The sequence below is a fragment of the Macaca nemestrina genome, chromosome 7 (genome assembly GCF_043159975.1).
Source record: "Macaca nemestrina isolate mMacNem1 chromosome 7, mMacNem.hap1, whole genome shotgun sequence".
Taxonomy (NCBI): Eukaryota; Metazoa; Chordata; class Mammalia; order Primates; family Cercopithecidae; genus Macaca; species Macaca nemestrina.
Window position 1 is genome coordinate 4,431,562 of NC_092131.1, and position 21,184 is coordinate 4,452,745.

Sequence of the window (21,184 nt, forward strand, 5' to 3'; positions counted from 1 at the left end):
GCACCCTGCCTGGGACACTCATGGCCACCACCAGGTCAGGGGTGGGGTCAAGCAGGGGAGAGGCCGACCTGTCAATCACTTGCCATCTCTTGGACCCCTCCCCTAGGAAAAGACATGCCCTCTGGTGCCTGGCTGGGAAGATCCGCAGCACCACGCAGTGCCGACCCCTGTTCTCTGCCAGCCTCGGTCCTCCCATCAGGGACGGGAATCGCTTATCGGCACTAGCATCACACACCCGCCCCCACCTCAACCGTGGAGATGGGGAACCCCAACCCTCCCACTTCCTCATTCCTGCCCCACCTGCCCTACCCTGCCAGGGGACGTCTGGATATTCCCTTGCCCCAGCCTGCCCTGCTCCTGGCCTCCATGGAGGAGGGTACTGCCCCAGCACTTGCTCCCAGAAGAGACAGACAAGCCCTGAGCACTCAACCCCCAGGCTCTAGCCCCAGCAAGACTCAGGCTCCAGGTCCCAGCCCTGGCATAGGAACCGGGGCAGGTCTGTCCGGGGAACTGCCCCCTGACTGTCCACAGTGCAGGGAGGGGGCCTGGAGGGAACAGGGAGAGACACGCCCCCTGTCTGCCTGGCACCAGAGGCTTTCAGACCCCTTACCCTGTCCTCAGGCGACCCAAATTCGTGGAGCTCTTGGAACCTTAGCCCACCTGCGGTCACCTGCCCCCCACTCCCGCCAGGGTCGGGGTCAGGCCCAGAGACACTATGGGGGCCCACTGTGGAGGGCTGGGAGGGGCACCTGTCACCACCTGTCTCAGCTGCTCCCTAGAAATCTCCCCATCTCAACTTTCAGCCTCCCTAGCAAGCCCGGCTGCCAATGCAAATGGGTTTCCCAGCAACCCAGCCCGAAGGCTTCAAGGCTTCAAGTTTCAGCGGCAGCTTTGCGGAGAGAAGCGGGGATGCAGGTGCACGCTGCAGCAGTCTCCTTACGCTTGCCTCCATTGCTGACACCTCATGGTCACTCCCGGACACACACTCCATGGGTGACACACCCCCTGCAGTAACTTGACAACTTTCACTGCTGGGAAGTCCCTCCCACATCTAACCCAAATTCTTCAAGCTGCAGAACCAGTCTTGGCCCCTTTTTGTCCCCAGGAAGCCCTGACTCTGCCTTGGCTGAGACGAGGCTGAGCGGGCACAAGGCCAGTGGACCCGGGCCGTGGTGGGGGCAGCCACAGGCATGGGCCCTCCCTGCTCTGGACCTGCCTCAGTCTTCCCATGGGTTCCACGGGCACCAGAGGGCCACCCACCAAATGGTGTCACCAGAGAGCCTCCGGCCTGGCCCTTCAGCACACCGGGACCCAGGCCTCCCATCCCCTGCCCACTCCTTAGGGAGGCACCATTTTAATTCACATTTATTTTTTAAATAAATACTCTGCTCTTCACTTTCAGACTGGAGGGTGAAGCCGGACAGTCGGGCGGGAGGCTCCCCATGACAGGCAGCACTGAGAGCTCTGCGGCCCCAAAACACTCCCGACCAACGCCTGAAATGCCTCCTGCACGGCTGCTCCTTCTGGCCAGACAGCTGTGCTTGGCTGCTGACGACAAAAATTCCCTAACTGCAGTGTCAGAGTTGGGGGCAGGGCCCAGAGTGACTCCTTGGGCTCCCGGCTGACCCCCACTGACCACAGCCCCCTGCCGGCGGCCGGCCCCCTCTCGAGCCAGAGAGAACTAGATACAGGTGATCCGCACAGCCATGGCACTGGGCACCTTGATCTCCTCAAAGAGCACATGGCCCCGGGGGGCCTCCGCACCCACCACCCCAGCTTCAGCTCTCAGCAGGTCTTGGGTGTGCTGCAAGAGATGCTGGTTCCGCCGGCAGCCCAGTCGGCGCAGCGCCAGAATGGCCAGTATGTGGTCCCGCCTGCAGAGACACGCCGGCGCTCACTGCAGGCTTACACCTCCGCAACATCCCCAGCCCCAGGATGAGGGGAACCCATGGGCTTGGGAGTTAGCGTGAGTCACTCTGCATTCCAGGAGTCGGTCAGGGAGGTCAGATTGACTGAGGCCAGGAAGAGCTGTGCTGGGGGAGGGGGCAGAGCGTGGGCCGGCAGGGGAGGGGGGGCCACCATAGCTGGGCTTGAAGGGGCACAGGAGAGGGGTGTGCAGAGTGGGGAAGAGCCCACGCAGAGGCACAGAGGGAGACCCGAGGACAGGGTGGAGAGGGAGGGAGGGAGCCACGGGGTGGGGGGGCAGGGTGGAGAGGGAGGGAGACACGTGGTGGGGGGCAGGGTGGAGAGGGAGGGAGACACGTGGTGGGGGGGCAGGGTGGAGAGGGAGGGAGACACGTGGTGGGGGGGCAGGGTGGAGAGGGAGGGAGGGAGACACAGGAGCAGGGTGGAGAGGGAGGGAGGGAGGGAGACACCGGGACAGGGTAGAGGGGGAGGGAGGGAGGGAGACCAGGGTCAGGTGGTGGAGAGGGAGGGAGGGAGGGAGACACAGGGGCAGGGTGGAGAGGGAGGGAGGGAGACACGGGGACAGGGTGGAGGGAGAGGGAGGGAGGGGGTGATGCAGCTGCGGGTGATGGGCCGATGGGGTGGGGGAGTAGTTGGAGGGGAACCCCCAGGGTGCCATGAGGGCCACTCTCTCTCTGAGCCACAGCCTGGAATACAGGCCAGCTGGGGTCAGGGAATCTTTCCCCACCCCATGGCAGGGTGGCCCAGGGAAGGGGATGAACCAGGGACTTTCTGTGAGCTCCACATCCCAGAATCTTCAAATGAATGGAATTGGAGAGATTTGAACTGGGATTTCCAAAAGCTTGGATGACTCACCATCGCCCCAGCACAACCCGGGATCAAAGCCCTTCCTCCTGACCCGATCTCAGAATCCCCTGGCTTTCAGAGAGGGCTTTCTCTCCAGGGGTAGGGGCCCGCCTTCCCCCTTGGATTCCAGGACTGGAGGTGTGCCACCCCCCGTAGGGCTGATGGAGGATGGCCGAGAACAGATTAGGAGAAGGAAGGGGTGCTCTCCATACCCCCTCCAGCCTTGAGGGTCTGAGGATCCAAGGCCTACCTCTTGCCTCTGGTCTCCAGGCCCCTGGGCAGTCAGGTACGGGCTGGGGTCCCTCCAATACCAGCCCCTTGGCCCCGAAGCTCTGGTAGGAAGTTAACGGAAGCAGGTAGGGTACGCACCTAATGTCGGGGTAGCTCCGGATGAGAGTCTCCAGGTGCCGCTGGATGTCGTCTTTGTAAGTCTCGCCCAGGATCTCGGCCACGCACTGGATGGCTTGGTCCAACCATGTGGCCTCGGAACCCTGCGAGACAGAACTGCTACCTGCCCCAGGAGCCCTCTCCCCACCCTTGCTCCAACTCCTGCAGGAGCACCAGGTCAGCGCAAGGTCAGCCCTCCCGCAGCGTCAGCCCTCCTGCAGTGTCAGCCCTCCTGCAGTCACTTCAGCTCGGTACTGGGACTGCCTCCCCCAAAACAGAACAGGAGCGTGCCTGGGCACCCAGGGCTCATGGACCACACAGCATTCATCTCCCCTCCCATCCCATCCTGCTCGGACAGGAAAACTGAGGCCAGCCTGAGCGTGCTGCTGCTGGGGGCAAACAAGGGGTATGCAGGGCGCTGGTGCCTCCACTCTGAGGGCTCTGGCCTGAGGTGGGGAACACCTCCCACAGACCCTGACCATGAGATGGGGCTGTGACCTTCGCCCCTTCCCTGCGGCCCTACAAACTGTATGCAAATGTCTGCAAAGTGCCACCCTCCCACCTGGTTCCCCCCACCCCCCAGCCCCACAGGTGCCCCAGTCCCTGTTTCACCTGATCCAGCATCAGGAGAACCACTCCCGCCAAAAGCCCTTCTGGCGCTATGGCCCTAGTCACTGCCACCCCTCCCCACACAGAGGCGAGCACCGAGGGGCAGTCAGATGTCACCCCTACCAGGCCCTGGAAGGTGTCGCTGATGGCCTGGGCATCCAGGCTCATCTTCTGGGAGCCACGCATGCGCTCCATGGCCCAGAACCGCTTCCGTGGCTTCAGCGCCTGTGCCAGGTACTCGCGGACCACGAACCGGTGCACCTCCTGCAGAGTCTCCTGGGCGACCCAGGGTCAGGGTCAGGGTCAGAGTCAACAGCCCCAACCATGGACACAGCCCTGCCAGGGCCCTCCCCCTTGTGGTACCTGTGCCCGTGGCTGGGCCACACGCTGGAGATGACCAGTGAACCTCACTACCTTGTCCATGAGGGGACGCAGCCAGTCCTGCGTCAGCCAGTCCCTGGTGCACACAACCCTGAAGAGCGGCTGGGGAAAGAGGGGCTGGGAGTCTGCAAATGTGCACTACTCCCCCCAACCTAACCCCTCCCTCGAAGCCCAGTGTGCCACTCCTGACCCCTTCCCTCCTGGGTTTGGGGTGCCATTCCCCCTCCTAGCCACAGGTTATATCAGGAGCCCTTTCCCAGAATGCCTCTCCCGGGCCCCATGATCCAGGGGCAGGGTTTGAGTTTGTCCAGTCAGATCTGCTCAGGGTGTGCCCCGGGGAAGCCTTGAGGGACTGGATGAGGACCCTGGGCCTGGATCCGTGGACCCACCATCCCAGGCTTCGGGGGTGACCACTAAGAGCTGGAGACTGAAGTGACAAGGCAGGTGTCTCCCAGCCGCCCCTGCTCAGCTGGGACCTCACCTGGGTCCCCTGCCCACTACCCTACACACACCCATGAGCTGGCCCCTGGAATAAATGAATGCTGTGACCTGGGCCTCCAGGCTCTAGGAAAAAGGGGGTACCTCCTGGGCATGGGAAGTGGGGAGAGAGGGCCTGTCATAGTCACCTGCAACTCACGCTGCAAGCCCTGAAGCAGGTGCTTCTGGAAGCTGCAGGTGGCCGCCACCAGGGGCTTCTCCAGCTCCTCTTGAGTTCCTGGGAACCTAGAGAGAATACTGGTCCTGCGGAGTGGCCAGGACCAGCGATGAGTGGGCAAGGGAGACCAGGCTGGGGAACAGGGCCAGGCACACAGCTCCACTCACTGAGACTACAATGTGAAGGGCAGCCCGTGGGGCTCCCCAGTGTAGCTGCCTGCAAGCAGAGTCAAGTGGGGGACAGCACAGAAGCCCAGGGAGCCAGTCACAGAGGGGTGGGTCAGGGGCGGGTGACCCTTTCCCCTCTGGCAGCTCTGGGACAGACCTCCCACCCCTCTTGGTAATAAACAGTGCGGCACAGCCATGCCTGGAACACACCCTACCTTGAGCCTCATAACTGCTCCCTGAACGTGACAATGTCCCTATTTCACTGTTGAGGAAACTGAGGGCCAGGCTACACCTAGTCCCCACAGCCAGGGACACAGTAGGGCAGGCTGGAGTTCCATCAAGGGTTTGGCCAGAGGTTGCCTACCAAGGGTCAGAGAACGCTCCTTGGAGCTGAAACCCCAGGGTCCCAGGGCCAAGGACAAGCCTAGCACAGATTAAGGACAAGAGAGTGTTGGAGAAGCCGTGCCTCATGGTCATGCTTTGGATATAGGCAGGCCAAGTTCAAGTCTCAGCTCCGCCACTTCCTGGCTGCATGGCCATGGGCAAGCAGCACCTCCTTTCCAGGCCTGTGCTCTGCACCTGTGCGTGGGTACACTGCACTTGGGAGGAGACCCGTCAGGCAGGGAAGGCATTCACAAAGTGCCTGGCACTCACGAATGCTCACAAAGAGCCAATGGGAACTGAGTCCCCTAAGGCACAGAGTTCCCACACCACCCCAGGGAGCAGGTGCTCTGATCCTATTTGACAGGTAGCAAAAGAGCCACAGAGGGGAGGCGGCTTGTCCCTGAGCACACAGCCAGCAGGTGGCACAGCTGCTCTCTGAAGTCAGATAAATGAGAAGTCCTTCGGGACATTACAATTTACAAACTGTTGAAAAAGGATGAACCCAGACCGGGGTGGCTCAGTCTGTGCCTCCGGCACTGGCCGCCCTCTGCGCTGCTGCATCTGCTGAGGCCTGGCCTGGAGCTCAGGGCACAGAAGGCCGACAGCCACCGGCAGCCTACAGGGAGGGCCTCTGCCTCCTGCGGTCACAGAGACCCAGACCTCACCCCAGCACAGCCCAGGGTGCAGGCTGAGGGAGGCTTCCCAGAGGAGGAGGTGTCCCAAAATGGAAGAAATGCAGTCTGGGATGAAGGGAGGGAAAAACCCAGGGCAGCAGGCAGGGAGCTGGAACCCCTCGCCCTCTGCTCAGCCTTGAAGAGCCGCCCGCACTCCCCCAGGGCCTCCGCTCAGATGGACACACACACACACATGCACACGGCACACGCCCGTCAGCTCTGACACACACACACCACTCAGTTCCACCCCTGCAAGCACATGCACACACACCTCTTAGCTCTGACACACACACACACCCCCCTGAGCTCTGCCAAACACGCACATCACACACCCTCAGCTCTCCACACATGCACACACACACACGCACCCTCAGCTCCATCACGCACACACACACCCCTCAACTCTGCTGCACACACGCACACACACTCCTCAGATCCACCAACACACAGACACACACACTCCTCACCGCTGCCCCCTCCACGCGCGCGCACTCCCTTCCATCCAGTTTCCCGGCGCTCGCGCGTCCCCTGCTGGCCACGCTGCGCCTGTGCAGGAGCGGGCGAGCCCTACCTGAGCTCCTCGCAGGCGTTGATGTAGGCGCCCAGGTGGGGCTCGCTCACCGCCTCTGACGCCAGAAAAGCCTTTTCAAACCTAGGACGGGATCCACAGAGCCTTTGGGGACCCTCCCTGGCTGCGCGATGACCCTGGGTCCACCCTCCCAATCAGGTCCCTACGCAGACTCCTCCCTCCCACCTGCAGAGCACACCAGGCTGGGTCGCTCCCCTACTTAGGATGCGTCCGCACCTGGGCACGAAGAGGCCGAGGGCCCGCGTGCAGATTCGCAGGGTGGTGGCCTCCAGCTCCGCGGAGATGGCGCCGGCCGCCTTCACGTGCTCAGCCACGAGCTGCGAGCGAAGTCCTGCACTGAGCGTGCGTCCCAGCCGAAGACCTGAAGCCGCGGCTCCCCTGGTAGCCCCGCCACACCTCCAGCCCGCCCCGCTGTGTCTCTCAGTCTTGGCTCCTCCAGCTTTCAGCCGCCCATCCGAGAGTCAACTCCTGCAAACCCCCACCCTGCAGCCTCCCAGCCCGTCGGCATGCCGGGGGTCCCCGATTTCCCCCCACGTGGGGCCTCAGGCTCCCATCTAACGGAAGGGTTGGTTGGGACTGGATAGGAATTCGTTCTGGGTATCGCCACCGTGTGCATGAGGCTTGAACACACGCCCCTTCTCAGCCCCTGCTCCCGGCCGCACCATGTGGACGTCCATGGAGAGCGGCGCCTGGTAAAGGCCCTGCAGCACCTCGGGGTCCTTGGCGGCCGCCCAGTGACTCTGCTCCAGCTGCAATATGTTGTCGAAGCAGCCTGTGATCTTGGCCTGCGGAAGAAGGGATGGGGCCGCGGTGAGACCCTCCCGGACTGCGTCCCGCGCCGTCCAGGATTAGGGCCGCCCTGTGGGGTCACAAGCCCGCGCCAGGGGCCACAGGATGAACCAGCGCCAGCTCTGGCGGCGGCTAGCCTGGGCGCCGCACATCCCCCCAGGGCCCGCCCCCCTCCAGCCTGGCCCGCCCAGCCTGACCTCCAGGAAGCTGGTGTAGTCGCTCTCCAGTCGGGCCCACACGTCGGGCGCCAGGAGCGGGGGCAGGGGCTCGGCGGGCAGCGCCAGGCCCGGGGGGCCCAGGAAGTCAGGACTGGAAGGCAGGGCAGGGGGCTGAGGGCGGGCGCGGCTCTGATGCGGCAGCAGCTGCCCCTCTTCTGGCCAGGCTCAAAGTCTAACGCTAATCCCGAACCTGGGCATCTGTACACACACACGCACACGCACACGCACACACGCCTCCAGGCTGCCATGCCACGCTCCCTCCCCGGAAGCCTCTGACAGCTGGGTTCCTGCTTTCCTGCAGAATGCTGAAGGGCGGCTACCCAGATGGCACTCCGCCTTCTCCTCAAACACAGCTCAGGGGTCGGTCAACCTCCAATCCACAGCAGGGAGGCCCACAGCGGGGCGGACATAGGTCTGACCCCACACAATTTAAGGAGAAATTTAAGGAGTGCGGGACTTCAGGCAACCCCACCCCTCACCTCCGCGGGCGCTCCTGCCGGTGGGGCTGGGAACCGCTCCGCAGGGGACGCAATCCACCCTCATCCCAGGCACAGAGCTAGAGGCGGCCGCTCCCCGCAGGCTGCACCCTGAACCCAGATGCCCGTCCAAAGGGGATAGCACGGCTGAACCCACGCCAAGCGCTGCGAACCCGCGGGGGTTGAGTCCGGTCTAGCGGGGTGCCCTTTTCGCTTTTCTTTTCTTTTTTCTTTTTTTTTTTTTTTTTTTTTTTGAGACTGAGTCTTGCTCTGTCGCCCAGGCTGGAGTGCAGTAGCGTGATCTCGGCTCACTGCAACCTCCGCCTCCCGAGTTCAAGTGATTCTCCTACCTCAGCCTCCAGAATAGCTGAGATTACAGGTGCATGCCACCATGTCTGGCTAATTTTTGTATTTTTGTAGAGATGGGGTTTCACCGTGTTGGCCAGGCTGATTTCGAACTCCTGACACGTGATCAGCCCCCTCAGCCTCCCAAACTGCTGGGATTAAGGCGTGAGCCACGGTGCCTGGCCAAGATGTGCCCTTTTCTGATGCGCCCAAAGGCACTTGGTGGACCAGCACAGGCCCTACTCCCATGGGAACCTCCCCGCGGAAACTTTTCAAATTCTGGAACTGTGTATGGGTGACCCCTAGAAAACCTGGGGCGGGAGCGCCCCACGGCCTAACCCGCCGAGGAAAGCATGTCGAAGCTCTCGGCTCTCAGCCCTCTCCCAGGGAGGGAACAGAGAAGAAAGGCCTGGTGCTCCTCAAAGCGGGCTCCCCAAGGCCTGCGGGGGAAGCGGCAGCCATCCTCGCCACTTGGCGCCCTGGCCGAGGCTCACCTGCCATAGACGTTGGCGGCCCAGTCCAGCAGGACATAGAGCTGCTCGCAGCCGCGGGCGTCGCGCGCGAGTTCCTGGAGGCGCTGGGCCACCGCGCTGTGGAAGGCGCGCAGATAGACTTCCCACGCCGGAAAGCCCGCCGCCGCATAAGCGGGCTGCACCTCCTGCCGCACCTTCTGCAGATCGCGGCGAACCAATACGCCCAGCTCTGCCAGAAGCTGGGCCAGACCCGAGGCGCCCTCCGCCGCCGCAGAGGCCCACCCCGCGCCCGGCCGCCGCACGCGCTCCTGAGCGCTCCGCCGCACGGCCTCCTCCCAGTGCTGGCGCCAGTGGCGCGGCCGTGCGCAGGAAGTCGCCGTCGTCTGGGGGCGAGGGGTGGGCCTCCTCCTCTGCGTTCACCACGCGGGCCAGCTCGGCCAGCACGGCCGCGTCCACGCCGTCGCTGCCCAGCGTTTCGCGCACGATGGCGCTGAGCTCCGCTGCCAGCCCGTCGTAATGCAGGCACACGTCCATGGCGCGCCGAGCGAAGGCCGTGGGGTCCTGCTCAAAGGTGCGCGAGGCCTTCTCCGCCACCAGCCGTGTCTCCAGGCGCAGAAGCTGTTCGAAGGCCGCCAGCAGTTGCCGTTCAGTAATGAGGTCGGCCACGGATTTGCCTTCTGCACAGGCAGGCGAGAAGAGGGGCGGTGAGAGAGACGGCCCCAAGACCCCGACCTGGATGAAGACCTGCAGGCCGCGACTGAGTCCATCCGGGCTGGATTGCCTGGCCTCTACCAGATGCCCCAGCCCAGCTGAAGGCCTGCTCCAGGAACAACAGGCCCCAGCTGCCAGGAACCCTTCCTTAGAGTCAAGCCTGGCTGAACAGAGCAATTTGGGTCAACCCCTACCTTCCGCCTGGCTCCCACGCCCACCTTCCACTCCCAGCTGAGCCGGACCTGACAGCCTCATGCTCAGTCCTGACTGCAGGTCTAATAGGGTCGGAGCTCAGGCGGGGCGTTTCCTGCCCTGTCCAGCTTTACATTCCTGCTGCTCCGGGCTCTCCACCAGCCTCCACCCAACAGGAGCTCTCCACCTCTACCGTGTCCCCCTCTTCCCAACCCCAGTGTATCCTCCTCTGGCCAATCCCCCTGACCTTCCCTCCGGGTACCTCTGCGAGCCTTGCACCCTCTGCAACCCTGTGATCAGCTATGTGCATGGCCCTAGTTTGGCCAGGAGCCAGGCTATGACCGGTCACGGAGAGGCTAGGTATCTAGGGCCGGCCATGCAGATCTGGGTTCAAGTCCCATTCTCCATGCTGTGAGACTTCAGGCAAGTCACTCCACCTCTCTGAGCCTCACTTTTCTCATCTGCCCAATGCGGGAGCTCCCATTGCAGAGATATTGCAAGAATTTAAAGTGCAATTGTCCAGCTGGGCATGGTGACTCACGCCTGTAATCCCAGCACTTCAGGAGGCCAAGGCAGGAGGATTGAGTGAGCTCAGGAGTTTGAGACCAGCCTGGACAAAATAGCAAGACCTTATCTCTACAAAAAATAAAAATTAATTTAAAAAATTAGGCCAGGCACAGTGGCTCCCGCCTGTAATCCCAGCACTTTGGGAGGCCAAGGGGGCAGATCACGGGGTCAGGAGCTCAAGACCAGCCTGGTCAATATAGTGAAACCCCGTCTCTACTAAAAATACAAAAAAAAAAAAAATTTAGCCAGGTGTGGTGGTGGGCGCCTGTAGTCCTAGCGACTTGGGGGCCTGAGGCAGAAGAATCACTTGAACCAGAGAGGTGGAGTTTGCAGTGAGCCGAGATTGCATCACTGCACTCCGGCCTGGGCAACAGAGTGAGACTCAGTCTCAAAAAAAAGAAAAAAAAAAAGGAAAAAAAATTAGCCGGGTGCAGTGGCTCACACCTGTAGTCCCAGCTACTCAGGAAGCTGAGGTGGGAGGATCACTGCAGCCCAGGATGTCAAGGTCACAGTGAGCTGTAATTGCACCACTGCATGCCAGCCTGGGTGACAGAGTGGAGACCCTGTCTCAAATAAATAAATAAGTGCACGTGTCCGGGGCCGCGGTTTGGGGAGCCAGGGAGGAGAGCCTTTCCAGAAGCCTCAGCTCAGCTGCCCCAACCTCTCACCCATTTCCTTTCATATTTAGTGTTGTTTCTGAGGCCCTTACCTGCCTCCGGTTTCAGTTCCTCAGACGCTGCCCCAGTGGATGCCTGCTGGCTGACACCATTCATGACCCCCGAGGGCACCTCAGGAGTGGCCTGGAAATGGCCGGCAGCTGGGCCTTCATCCAGGGCTTGCCGGAAGGACCGGAACAGGGAGCAGGAGCTTCGCCGGAACAGGCCTGTATCCTCCTTGGAGACCTGGGTCAAAGCCCGTTGGCTGGCCCGGGAGAAGGCCTGCCTCAAGGTGCCCAGGCCCAGCCTTGTGCCATCCTTGCAGTGGGCATTGGGCTCTTTCCTGCTGCTTGTTCGCCGGGAGCCCTGAGCTGGAGTCTGCGACTCCTCAGCCTCCTTGGGACTTTGCAGCTCCAGCCCAGGAGTCTCTGTCTGTGGTGATGGCATCTTGGCAGCAGGAGAGCTGAGGGCAAGAAGGAGTGGCCACAGGAGCAGATGCAGAAACGTGGTGTGGCCCTGTGGGGCCTGGCCACACCCAGGGGCTTGGTCAAGGAAGGCTCCCCAGAGGAGACAGCCCTCAGGCTGTCAAAAAGAAGCATCATCAGGCCACTCTCTTGGCAAGAGCCCTCAGTGTGCCAGGCCGCAGCTGGGCACGGAGATATAGACAGCTGCTTCCATCAGGAGCCTTTCCTGAGACCATCCCCCAAAGAGGGTCTCCCCAGGTGCCCACCATCACTTAGCCTGCCAGGCCAGACCCTCCCATTAGAATTGGAGAAGGGCATTGACATGCAGGTTCTGGGGCCCAGTCCAGACCACAGCTCATAACACGCGAGGGCAGGACCAGCAGCCACATCTAGGCCTTCCCAGATGTTAGGTCCTGAGGCCTAAAACCCTCCCCCCATCCCCCACCAGCTCCTTCACTGCCCTCCAGGTCCCTCAGCTCACCCCACTTCAGCCCAAAAGGCCTGACTACTTTGGCTCCAAGGGGAGGGCAGGGACCCCCATGAGAGCCCACCCCTTCCCCGGGTGTCACAGAGTCTGCTGAGGTGGTGTGGGGCCTGAGGGCAGTGGCCAAGGCCACCCTGCTGCTTATCATGGCTGTGCAGCCGCAGGGCCGGCAGCAGGAGGAGCCTCGGGTCTATATTTAACCAGCGACTGGGGGGTTCTCAACACTGTTTCCCACCCATTGCCTCTCCCCCTCCCCCCACTCCTCCTCCTCTTCACCGTAGTGTGCTCTGGCCCCTCCCCAACACAGGGAATGGAGGGAGTGTCCCAGGGACATGGGAGTGGCTGAGCTGTGGCTGCTCCTGCTCCCCCAGGGCCCTCAGCACCCTGGCCTGCCAGGCTCCACCCACACCCCCTTCCAGCCTTAGGAGCTTTTGCTTTCCTGGCTTTAGGTTGGGAGAGAGGAGGGGGCCTCCCACCCACCCCATTACACAAGCTGGGCCATGGGTTGGGGAGGGCATTAGGCTGGCAAAGCCTCACTTTCCCCTGGGAGAAACTGGGGCCAAAGAAGGGCTGAACCTGCCCCTAGCCCAGCCCCAGGGCCCCCGACCTAGATGCCAGGACCAAAGCCCCCGCCTGACCCACCACCCAACCCTTGGGTGACATCAGGCAGGATGTGTGCCTCCCCAGGCCCCAGTTTGCTGGGGTGGAATGACACCAAGGTGGGCAGGGCCCAGACCCCCACCCACCCTCGCCCTCCAGCAAGGTGCCTGCTGGGTCCAGCAGAGGCCTACCCACCTACCTTCCTTGAGGTTCCCGGAGGCAGCTAAGCAGCTGGATGGAGGCCAGGGTGGGAGAGACACGGAGGCGGCTAAGCAGCTGGATGGAGGCCGGGGTGGGAGAGACACGGAGGCGGCTAAGCAGTTGGATGGAGGCCGGGGTGGGAGAGACACGGAGGCGGCTAAGCAGCTGGATGGAGGCCGGGGTGGGAGAGACACGGAGGCGGCTGAGCAGCTGGATGGAGGCGGGGTGGGAGAGGCAGCCAGGTGATTGATGGGGCTTCTCAGCCCCGCCCTGGCCACAGGTTGGCTACTTCCCCCAGCGCCAAGGTTCAGGGACGCTGCCTGATTCGGACGTGACCCACACACTTCAGGGCGCCATCTGTCCCAGCCTCCATTCCCCTCTCCCTGGTGCCCCTCCATGCTTGGCATGGGGGCTGGCGCCCAGCCGGACAGGGGTGATGGCACACGACGCATCCACCCCTGTCAAGGGGACGGAGGCCGGGATGTGGGGCAAGGACAAGCCAAGCCCCGCCTTCTTGTTTGGGAGAGCTCACACTTAGTAAGCACCTACTGTGTGCCCACCACGATGCCTGACACAGATCAGCTACTGTGACAACAAAGTTAGGGGGTGTCATTTGCCCATTTCACAGACGAGGAACCTGAGGCCCACAGAGGGACAGAGTCTGCCCCTGGCCGCGTAGCTCAGGCTGGGGAACCTGCCTGGAGCTGGGAGCAGAGGCAGGACCGGCCGTGTCTCCACCTCCAGGGAATCAGAACTGCTGCCCAGAAGCCCCCCTCCCAGCGAGGAGACCCCAGGTGTCAGCAGGTCCCAGAGTGGGGTCAGATGTGGAGGTCCTCTCCCAGGAAGCCTAGAGGAAGGCCAGGTAAGGAGGGGCAGCTGTGGGAGTGAATCTCTTAGGAGGTTACATAGGCAGAGGCGTGGGGGCCACTCAGCCTGCTTTTGTCCCAAACCAGAACTTCGCTGAAGGGCCAGTAAGGTCCCTAGATGGCCTCTCAGCCTCCAGCCATGCCTCATTTGACCCTGCAGCTCCCAACAGCTTCCCAAGCCATTCTTGACCTTCCCAAAGCAAAAGTCCAGCCAGGTCACTCCCCTGCTTTAAGCCCTTCCATGGTTCCCTCCTGCCTGAGCCCCACAGCCAGGCATCCATCCTGGAACCTCCTTCCTCCACCTCTACCTCTCGCTGATGACACCTCACCAGCTTCCCCTGGGGTTCACGGACAACCTGCATCCCACCCAGCCTCCTCTCTGTCCTCCCAGCTGCACGCCCAGCCTCCGGCTTCCCCTCCGGCCATTCCCTTTCTTGCACCCTGTTTGTTCGCCAAATCTGACCTGGGTTTCAGGACCTCGGGGTTCAGATGCCTCGCACCACCTGCCGTCACCATTTATCCGCTCAGTGGGCACTCGGCATTGTCCCTGTGATAAGGTGGCCCTCCTGCACTGGCCTGGCAGCCTCTGTCCATCTACCCCTGTCACCCCAGAGCACAGCCTGGAAGCAGGGGAAACATCGGTGTCAGGGTCACCCTGCCTCCTCCGACTGGCCTGCCTGCTGCCATGCTGGCGCCTGCTGGGCTGAGACCTGAAGGCCCCTCTCAGCTCCCTCCTCCACCCCCAAGGCTCTCGCCTGGCCTCTCCTTGTGCCTGCCTCCCCACACCCCCCTGGACTGTCTCTGGCTCTCTTTTCTCTCTGTGTCTCTCTGTCCCCAGTGCCTGGAGGGTCCAGGGGGCCCCAGCTCCTATGCTGCCGCTCCCTGATTGTAAGACCCTGGAGACTGAGGCCCGGCCTGAGCCCTGGGTCCCACTCTCCCCAGGTCAGGCTAATACCCCCTTTGTGGGGCCAGCAGCAGGGGCAAGAAACCACCCAGAGACACAGTCACTGAGACCTCCCACCCTGGGCCACCCTAGCTGTGACCGAGAAGTCAAGTCTGAACTTCCCCACCCTCCCAACCCCCAGCCTCAGCTTCTACTCCCCACTTTCCCCTAGACCTTCCTTCCCGTAGCTGCTCCTCATCCTCCCGATCACTCTGCAGTGCTCACCCACCCCCCAGCCTCCCCACCTACGCTGGGACTGGGCCATCGCTCCACTCCTCAGCGCTCCCAAGGAGCCTCTGCAGGTGACTGCCTGTACTGTGCCCTGGGCTGAAGCCCTGTGTGGGGCTTGTCCCCTCTCACTTCCACGCCTGCAATCCACCTTCACCTGATCACAGCCTCTGAGCTGCTCTCCTTTCCAGGCCCCCTCGATGCTGCCTCCTAGGATCAGTCATAAGAATCTTGCCTAGCAGTTAGAGCGGTCGTCGGCCAACCTCCCCAACAGCACTTGGGTTTTCCTGTTGAGAGGTGGGACTGAGGGACAGGACTAACTGGATTTCCTAGTCCGACTAAGAATCCCTAAGCCTAGCTGGGAAGGTGACTGCATCCACCTTTAAATACAGGGCTTGCAACTTAGCTCACACCTGACCAATCAAGTAGTAAAGAGGGCTCACAAAAATGCTAATTAGGCAAAAAGAGGAGGTAAAGAAATAGCCAATCATCTATCGCCTGAGAGCACAGCGGGAGGGACAATGATCAGGATATAAACCCAGGCACGTGTAAAAGTGGGTTTTGAAAGCTTTCCTTGTAAGCTTTCCTTTTCCTTCCAGCCCCTGCAAATAAGGAAAATGACAAGGATGTTTGTTCTCACCACTCTGAATCCTCAACATTTGCCTGGAAGAACAAGTTAAGGCAATAAGGAAAGAAAAATAGATAAAAGATGTAAACACTGGGAAGGAGCAGATTAAATTGTCATTATTCATAGGTGATATGATTATCGGCTTAGAAAATCTGAGACTGAAAATTATTGGAGATAATAAAAGGGTTTAGTAAGTTTTGTGCATTGATTATGTAAATACAAGCAATACCTTTCCTGTACCCCAGCAAAGCCTATTAGAAAGAGACACTTAAAAGACTTCCCTTCACAGTAGCAACAAAGCATAAGCCCCCTGGGCCACCGCTGCCCTCAGCAGCAGCACAGCTCCATCCTTAGCTTGGCATTCAAGGCCTCTCCTAATGACCCCTCTGGCTTCAGTTCCAACTTATTCCCTCACTCTGATCACTCAGAAGCACCCACCTCTCCTCCACACCTTTGCACTCTGCCTACAGTGAGCTCAGCCCCTTCTTCTTCAGCTGTCAACTCATTGAAGGCTCAGCAGAAATGGCTCCTCCCGTGAGAAGCCTTCCCCGACCAGCTGAGCCCATACCATGTTCGGCACCTCCTGCTCTGGGCCTGATCCCAGCCCTGGGCACACCTGCCATGACGGAGGGACAGTTACAGAGCCTGGAGACGAGGAGACTCGCAGGGCAGGGAGTGAGCCTGACTCAGCCCCCAGCCATGGCTAGTACTCGGCACTTTCCCAGGGAAACCAGGCAAGTGAATCTGACGCCTAAACGTGAGCGCACGGGTATATGCACACTTTTCTGGGCATCGGCTTTGCACATCTGTTTGTTGACCTGAGAGTGTCTCCCTGTATGTGCGTGACTCTGCCCTGGAGTGTCCCCAGAGGGTCTGCCAGTGCTTCTGAGTCTGTGTCTGTGCCCGCATGCCCATCTTGGTGTCTTCTGTGTCTGTCTGTCTGTGCTTCTGCCTCAGCGTGTCTGCCTGTGTATCCGGTGTGTTTGTGTCCACTGTGACTTGCACTGGCCCTCTGGCCTGGTCAGCCCGGGCTCTGAGTAAGGCCCTTGGCCTGGAAGGCCACATGCAGAGCCAAAATGGTCCTCAAGCCCATGAGTCGCCACCCCCGCCTGCCCATAGCACCCCATGCCCTCCTGCTCCACTTGGCCAGAACATACCTGCTGGGCACACAGCCTTGGCCCAGGAAGAACGCAGCCACCTGAGAAGCCGGCCCGTGGGGCCCTCAGAGCCGGGCCCTGGCCATCAGGCCTCCAGAGCGGCCCGAGCGAGTGACCAACAGCTGGGACTTCCCAGCCATGGTCAGTGCCTGCCAGGCCCACCCGGCCCCACCCACAGCCCTACCCTCTGCCAGGACCCCATACTTTCACTTTCAGAGAAGTTCCCACTTCCTTTTCGTTCTGGAGGCAGTCACTCCAGCTTTCCATTCCAGACAGCTCAGGGCTCTGTCCAAGGGTCAGAGAACAAGGGAGGGGAAGGCTGTAGAGCTCGGCACTCAGGGCTCGAGGTAGCAGGGGTGGACACTGCCTGCCACCTGAAACACCACCGGCCCCTCCTTTGCTCAGAGGCCAGCGGAAGCAGGCGCTGGCCTCGGGCGACACTCAGCCCACAGTGCCAGAGCCCAGAAGGACCCCTCCCTCCAGGACAGAGGCTCTAGCACAGGGCCAGTCCATCGAGTTCATCCCAAGACCCCCGCTCCCTGCCTGTCAGGGAAGCTCATGGTGACAGTGAAGGAAGCAGTTGAGAGCCACAGGCTGTTCCTCAGGGCTTCAGGAGCTGGGGGAAGGGACGGGGTCCTAGGGACAGACAGGGCACACTCAGGAGTGAGGAGGGACGGCATCCTGGGCAGGGGCAAAGGTGTGGAGGCGGGGGATCAGGCGGGCAACTGCTGCGAGGAGGGCCGCCGACACTTCCCAGAAGAGGCAGCCTCACCCCTGCATAGGGGGATTCCGCAGCGAGCGTCCTAGAAAACAATTCAGGGAAAATCCAAAGAGGACAGATCCAGGCCTGTCCCAGCCTGGGCTGGGGCCACAAGGGTGTGTGACGGGGCCGCCGCAGGGTACTGAGGTGGGCAGAAATAGCCTCCTGCACCAGCATCCTCTGGCTGAGGGCAGGGGTGGCCCCGCGCACCAGCGTCCTACAACTGAGGGCAGGGATGGCCCCATGCACGCAGTGTCCTAGGGCTGAGGGCAGAGACAGGCTGGTGCACCAGCGTCCTAGGGCTGAGGGCAGGGATGGTCCCATGTACCCAGCATCCTAGGGCTGCCACAACAGACCAGGGACTGAGCCTCAACAACAGACGTTTATTCTCTCCCCGTTCTGGAAGCCCGAGGCCCGCGATCAAGGAATCTGTGGGGCTGGTTTCTCCTGGGGCTCTCTTCTTGCTGTGTAGGTAGCCCCCTTCTTCCTGGCTCTCCACCGGGTCTTCCTCTATGTATCTGCATCCATATTTCCTCTTCATGTGGGTTGGGGTCCACCCTAATGACTTAACTTTAACTTATTACCTCTTTACACGTCACATGTTTTTATAAGGAATTTTCCAAATAAGGTCACATTCTAAGATTGGACTTTTTGTGTGTGTGTGTGTGTGACAGAGTCTCTCTCTGTCACCCAGGCTGAAGTGCAGTGGCACGATCTCAGCTCACTGCAACTTCCGCCTCCTGGGTTCAAGCGATTCTCCTGCCTCAGCCTCCTGAGTAGCTGTGATTACAGGCACGCACCACCACACTCAGCTAATTTTTTGTATTTTTAGTAGAGATGGGGTTTCACCATGTTGGCCAGGCTGGTCTTGAACTCCTGACCTCAGGTGATTGGCCAGCCTAGGCCTCCCAAAGTGCTGAGATTACAGGCATGAGCCACTGCACCCACCCAACATACGAATTGTATAGGGGAAAAGCAGCCCGTAACAGACCAGAAGGTGCCTGAGATGCTGCAGTACCATCTGCAGAGGGGCCAAATTAGACTCAAAGATGCCAGCACCTCCTCCAGGAAGCCCACCAATTAACCACTCGAGTCACTACCCTGAGCCCTGAGTTCCCTCTGTGAAGTGGGGTGCTAAGAGTCCCACTTCGAGCCCGAGAGGTGCCCAGCAGCCCACAGGCCTGTCCTCCCAGCCCAGTCCCACCTGCTGGCCTGTCCCACCCCACCTGTCTCCAACAGGCAGAGATGAGGGGTAACAAGGAATAAGTACAACTGAACAGAGACAGCCGGGGTCCAAGGTAGCTGGCTTCCCAGGGCTCAGTGACCTGCTCTCGGCCACGCAGCTGCCCGGAGAGGCCAGGACTGCAACCTAGGTCTCTGGTTCTGTGAACTGGGTCTTCCCATAGAGCCAGGCCCTGGTGGACTGGAGACTTCCTGGTCTGATCCTCCCACCTCCCAGCTCACAGGGCATGTTGGGGTCCTGGGACCTCCCATTATGGGTCGCTCCATTCAATACACAGGTGCCTGAAAAGCTGGTGGTGCCCAGGGCCTGAGGACTGCTCCTGGACATCCCCTCAACTCCCATCTGCTCCCCACAGCCACCTGAGCCTGTGCCCGCTCTCAGCATGAGGTTGCAATGTTTCTTTCATGCTATGTCCATGGTTTTCCCAAAGTTTCTCAGTAAAATCCCTTTGGAAAAACCCAGCCTTGTCTCAAAGAAGCCTGGGCACAGGGTTGGTCTGGGGTCAGGAGAAGGCAGAGTGAGGGGCCATTAGGAGGGAAGAGGCCTAGCCAGGGACACTGACTAGAGGGCAAACCCAGCTCCCCACGACCTTGGAGAAGCACTTCAATTTCTGAGCCTCAGTTTGCTCCTCCAGAAAATGGGATTGTCGTCGGGATCAAATGGGTTCACCTTGGCTGAGGACCTGGTTCCTAGGTAGGGAAGGCCAGGGAGCAGGACCCCCGCCACCAGATGCTTGCCTGACCGGGGGCTTGCTGAGAGGCCAGGCTGTCACACCTGGGGTGTAGAAGCCAGAGGCGGCCGCTTCCACCCTCACTGCTGCCCCGACCAGCGTTAAGCGCAGCGTGAGCCCCGGAGGCCCAGGCTCCCTCCCTAACTCGAAGCGGCTGCGGGCAGCGGGCAGCAGACCACTCTGCCCCAATCCCATATTTCACGGTTCAGGTGGGAGGCCGGGCGGTGGCCCCAGCCGACGCCAGGGGGAATCGCAGGACGACTCCCGCGGGGCGTCCCCAGGTCGCCGCGTGCCGGGGGCGGGGCCTGGCTGGCACCGCCCCTGCCGTCTGCGCCCGCGGGCTCTGGGCGTGGCTGGGCGTTCTGGGCCCCGGCGGGCGGTGAAGGGCGGCGGGGTGGAGCAGTGCCCCGCGGTCGGGACTCCGCATCCCTGGCTCAAGGGCACGCAGGGTCGTGGGACCTGCGGCGGGGGTCGCCTCCGCCCGAAAGCTGCCCTGCTGGACTGGGCGCGCCGGCGGGGCGCTGTGGGTGCCCTGGGACTCCGCCGGAGCTCGGGCGCTCGGCTGTGTGGGTCCCGGGCAGTGGCGTTGAGATGGGTGTCATAATTCTCGCCCTGGAGCCATGTGGTGAGGATTAAATCTCAGTAAATGGCGTCATCGCCCAGTCACATGCCGGCCTCCTGCACCCTACATCCCACGTGTCTGCAAGGCATCCTGCGAAATGTCTGTTCCCTTTCACAAAACTACCCCCATGTCCCCCATCCTGGTCAAGCCTCTCCCTTCCTGGCTCCAGAACCGACAGGAAGGACTGGAGGAGGACGGAGAAGACTGAAAGCCCGCCCCACCCCTCTCCTGAGCTATAGTCCAGGGGAGAGCCCACGGGGTCCTGAGGTTTAAAACTGAAGCAGGCTGCCAGGCCAACTTCCGCACCTTGCCTCCCACCTTTCCCGCATTGGGGGCGGGGGGTGGCTATTTTTAGAAGGAAGGCTGTAGGAGAAAGTGCATCTTCCTCCTGGAGGCTGCCGAGGCAGCAGGAAAGCACAGAGGGGCAGTGTCTCCTGCCTCCCACCGCTCATGGGTCCCTGGCACGCCTGCCTGGGCCACAAAAGGGCCATGGACTTGGCAGAGCTGACATTTATGGAGTGTCTCACTGCCCGGCCTAAGCTTCCTCAGCCTGGCTCAGGCTGGCTAAGGGCAGAGGGCCAGGTTGGGGGGACACACCTGGGGAGGGGGCCTGGGCCACACTCAGGGCTCTGCTCCCATGCCAGCTGCAACCAGGCAGCACGGCTCCCCTCCTGCAGTAGAACGGAGCCCAGAGACCATATCGATGGACCCAGTGGAGGGACAGGACCCCCACATAGGGCAGGAAGAGATGCCTCCTCAACCAACCTCTGATGTGGGTTCTGTGGCAGCCTTGTGGCTTCCTGACCTCAGGGATTCACTTCGTAGCCCCTAGCCTTGGGCACCTTGCTTTGCACCTCAGTTCCCGCACGTGTAAAATGGGACCTTCACAAGAATTTAACGAGATCCAACCTGGAATGGTGCGGCCCACCCCAGGTGCCACGGCTGTGCTTTCCTGCACCCAGGTCCAGCCCTGGCCCCAAGGAGGTCCCACGGAGGGTTGGGAGGCCGCCTGGAGGAGGCTGGTTCTGCCTTGGGCAGCCTTGGCCGAAGCAGAGAGAGGGTCCCTGGGCAGAGGCACCAGCCACAGAGCCAACTCAGCCCTGCCCAGCCTGCCCCAGTGCCATGTGCAAGTGGTCACCTAAGAGGTGCTCTGGACTGACCAGCCTGGGCTTGGAGCTGAGGCCCTCACCTGGAAGGCCATAGGCAGAACCCA

General features: G+C 61.3%; 1 protein-coding gene across 1 annotated transcript; it reads right to left on the reverse strand.

Annotated features, from left to right (window-relative positions):
* Positions 1 to 1,352: 1,352 nt before the first annotated feature.
* LOC105467369 (exocyst complex component 3 like 4) lies at positions 1,353 to 14,390 on the reverse strand. Its single transcript, XM_011716920.3, is given in 14 exon segments — positions 1,353 to 1,874; positions 3,142 to 3,263; positions 3,892 to 4,044; positions 4,132 to 4,251; positions 4,776 to 4,890; positions 6,601 to 6,681; positions 6,835 to 6,935; positions 7,281 to 7,403; positions 7,605 to 7,716; positions 8,941 to 9,278; positions 9,280 to 9,596; positions 11,099 to 11,508; positions 12,793 to 13,004; positions 14,124 to 14,390. Coding segments are annotated over 12 exon segments (2,169 nt in total). The 5' UTR covers positions 11,493 to 11,508; positions 12,793 to 13,004; positions 14,124 to 14,390; the 3' UTR covers positions 1,353 to 1,681.
* Between the last annotated feature and the right edge of the window lie 6,794 nt (positions 14,391 to 21,184).